The sequence below is a fragment of the Octodon degus genome, unplaced genomic scaffold (genome assembly GCF_000260255.1).
Source record: "Octodon degus isolate 3935 unplaced genomic scaffold, OctDeg1.0 scaffold00185, whole genome shotgun sequence".
Classification (NCBI taxonomy): domain Eukaryota; kingdom Metazoa; phylum Chordata; class Mammalia; order Rodentia; family Octodontidae; genus Octodon; species Octodon degus.
The window spans coordinates 4,452,147-4,455,503 of record NW_004524761.1 but is presented as its reverse complement, the minus strand read 5'-3'; the positions used below and the strand labels follow the sequence as shown (position 1 = coordinate 4,455,503).

The window sequence follows — 3,357 nt, the reverse complement described above, 5'->3', positions numbered from 1 at the left end:
CGCTGGCCGCCGTGTCGTCGCTCTTCCTGCTGTCGCTGCTGCTCTTCGTGGCGCTCAGGCTGTGCAGGAGGAGCGGGCCGGCCGCGCTGGGGGTGTGCTCGGCGGCGCCCGAGGGCCCCTTCCCTGCCCACCTGGTGGACGTCAGCGGCACGGGGACGCTGTCGCACTCCTACCAGTATGAGGTGTGTCTCTCTGGAGACTCTCAGAATGAGTTCCAATTCTTGAAGCCTGTGTTCCCCAATATTTTGGGCCAGGATTCTGCGAAATAATCAGATGGGAGCTCAATTTTTCATAATAATTTAAGTATCTGAATCTTGTTCTCTATGTTGGTTTGTCTGCTTTTCTTTTGACTTTTGTTTTTATCTGTAGTCTCTCATTTTGCTTTTTACTTTATTCTTTCATTAATGTTTTATTGGCCTCCTGTGTATTACTTCTATTAATAAATGTTTTCTTACAGGAAATTTTAATGTTCTGATTAAAGTTTTAGTATTCCTGGAGAAAGTTAAGCTCCTTTACCAAAATTCTAATTTTGAAATGTATTGCACTATTTGAAACTACATAAAATGTAAGATTGCTTTTCTGTTATACTCTTTTTTTTTTTTTCAGGGGGAACCGGGGGATTGAAATCAGGCCTTTGTGCTTGCCAGGCAAGTGCTTATTTCAGTGAGCCATCTCCCCGGCCCCTTATACTCTATTTTTAAATGTTGGAAGTTTTTATTGTTAAGGCAATTGTGATGTTTCAATATTCATCTTTTTATTTGAATAATCAGTTCATATTCACTAATATCCGATTTCTTTGAAGCTTCTTTGGACTTTGTTTAGATTTTTCAATAACCAGCAACATGAATAATTTCAAACTATTTATTTCAGTATCATATGTGTAAAATTAGGCTTTAATCTAAAATGCATGTTGTCTCATGAAAATATATTTGTATCAACAATTATTTCTTATCTAAGTTAATGTAGTTTAAGATTTCTAGGTTTTTTCTTATCTCTAACTGAAATTGTGATACTGATAAAGTGCTTCACATGTGCTTTAACACATATTGACCATAGTTTAGAAGTTTGTATAAGGCGAATTGATTCTATCAAACCTGTACCATCAAGTGTTGCATTTCTTGCTATTGTCCCTTGCTCTTGAAGAGAAATGCCCAGTGGGTTCAGAATTCTGTAATTACAGCACTTCTGATTTTACAGCATGCTGATATTTACTGACTTTTGAATTCTTACATATTTTGTTCAATAAAGAACCAAAAAATGCATTGTAGAATTAACATACCTGCTGCTCCTGGCAGTTAACCAAATAAAATTTTCTTAAAGGATATGTTGATGAAGCAGTTCAATGATTCGGAGAAATTATTTTCAATAACAAATAACAATGCCTGTACCCAAAGATGTCTGCTTTCTAATTTCTGTAACTTCTTAATATATTATGTTACATTGCAAAGATAAATTAAACTTTAAATAGAGTTCAGGTTGCTAATCAGCTGAATTTCAGATAGGAAGACTATAATAGACAATCTGGGTAGCCTGGTTCAAGAAGTTGAAAGGTTTTAAAGTCACAGTTGAGTCTTCCATAAGATGAAATTCTGCAAAAGGGCAGAATGTTCTGCTTGTGTCTGTGTTCCAACCTACCTTTACTTCCTGTTGGATTTGTCTAGCCAGCTTCCACAGTTGGATAAGTTACATCATTGCAATAAGTATCTTAGTGTATGTCTTCTGCTGGCTCTGTTTCTCTGGTTGACTCCTGGCTGATGCCAGATTTTGATATCTGGGCTGCACTGTAACAAATACATCAAAATATGAATGTAAACTTTGAGGTGTGGGCAAAGGATGGAAGAATTTAGAAAAGTATGATAGAAAGACATAGATTGCTTTGGACAAACTATTACTAGAAATGTGGTGTTCACAACTCTGCTAGTGGAGAGTGAGCAGGAAGTAAGAATCATGGTAAATGAACATAAATCCCTACAGAATACAGCTCAGCAGATTAAAGAGCCTGTTTAGGCAGTCACAAGGACCAGGTTCAATCCCCAGTGTGCTATGCCAGACCCACTCCTGGGGTGCACTGAGAGAGCAATTGGAACTGGGTGTGGTGTTGCATGCCTGTAATCCCAGCACTTGAAAGGCTGAAAACAGGAGAATCACTATGACTCTGGTGTGTATAGTGAGACCCTGTAGACATTGTACTAAATACATTTTTAGAAATCCTTATAGAACAGGTAAATCATTTGAATAAAACTTCATGAAGAAATGTAGAAATGTTAAAGATACTGTTAGTAAGGGCTCAGAAATGAGTAAAATGGTATTGGAAAGCAGAAGAAAAGGAATACTTTTATATAGTACCCCAAAATTTAGACGCAGTTATGTAGAAAGAAGGAATTAGTAGTCCTATTATATTTAAGGAAAAACTTAATTCTTTTATCCCAAACAAACATTCAATGTGAGTTTACATTTCTTGTAGTTAATGTAAATTTTACTGGGATAAACTTCTTACTGGAATACTCCATGTTCACAACCTGAATCTGTTGGAGAATATAACCAAAAACAACCAGAATATTGTCCCAATCACTGGATTGGTGGGCTGAAAATAACTATAGAAGCTCTGCAACAGGCTGTAGGCTTTTTCCGTGTCACATGCTTCAACTGTGAGAAAGCAACTCAAGAACAAGGATGGTTAAAGGATTGGAATCCTGCAGGTTGATAGTTCTAGAAACACCCAACATTGTTTGAACATTAAATTTGACTTGAAATAAAAAGAATGTAAAATTTCTTGATTGAGTTCTGTTTCTTTTGAACTGGAAATTCTTTTTACTCCAGCAATAGTTAAAAAGGTAACATTTTCCAAATTATCATGCACCCCTACTTTTGACAGACCCACAAACTGAAGGTTAGAGATAGACTAGAGTACTATTTTTTGAAGGAAATTTTTCAGTTTAACTAGCTTCTCTCCAAGTATTACTTCTCAAATTGTTACCATTATTTCAACTTTGAGAATCATGTTTAAAAACTGCATGTTCTGCATATCTGATAGTGTGCTAAATGCCTATTAAAAATAAAAATAAATGCTTATTTTGTAAATCTATACTTCATGACAAGAAAATGTAGTTGTCAGAATGATCTGTGTTAGTCTAAATCATCTTAGATGCAATCAACATAAATTCAATTCAAAGTAGACCAAGGAGGAGAAACAATTCATTCAGAAAATGACGGGAATTTAAGATATATTTCCAAATGAAAGCCTTAAAACAATTAGAAATAAGGACTTGAAAAAACATTATTTTGTCCCATATGTTCTTTTTTCTACTTCTTCATGGTGGTTTCATTCTGTTTTACTGAAACCCAGTTTTGCCCACA

The 3,357-nt window shown here is 35.7% G+C and overlaps 1 protein-coding gene across 1 annotated transcript in view; it reads left to right on the top strand.

Annotated features, from left to right (window-relative positions):
- LOC101570358 (protocadherin beta-15) overlaps window positions 1–311 on the top strand; it is a 2,499-nt gene extending 2,188 nt beyond the window's left edge. Inside the window, 1 exon segment of the mRNA XM_004643892.3 lies at window positions 2–311. Within this exon segment, the coding sequence (XP_004643949.3) occupies window positions 2–311 (310 nt within the window).
- The last annotated feature ends 3,046 nt before the right edge of the window (window positions 312–3,357 follow it).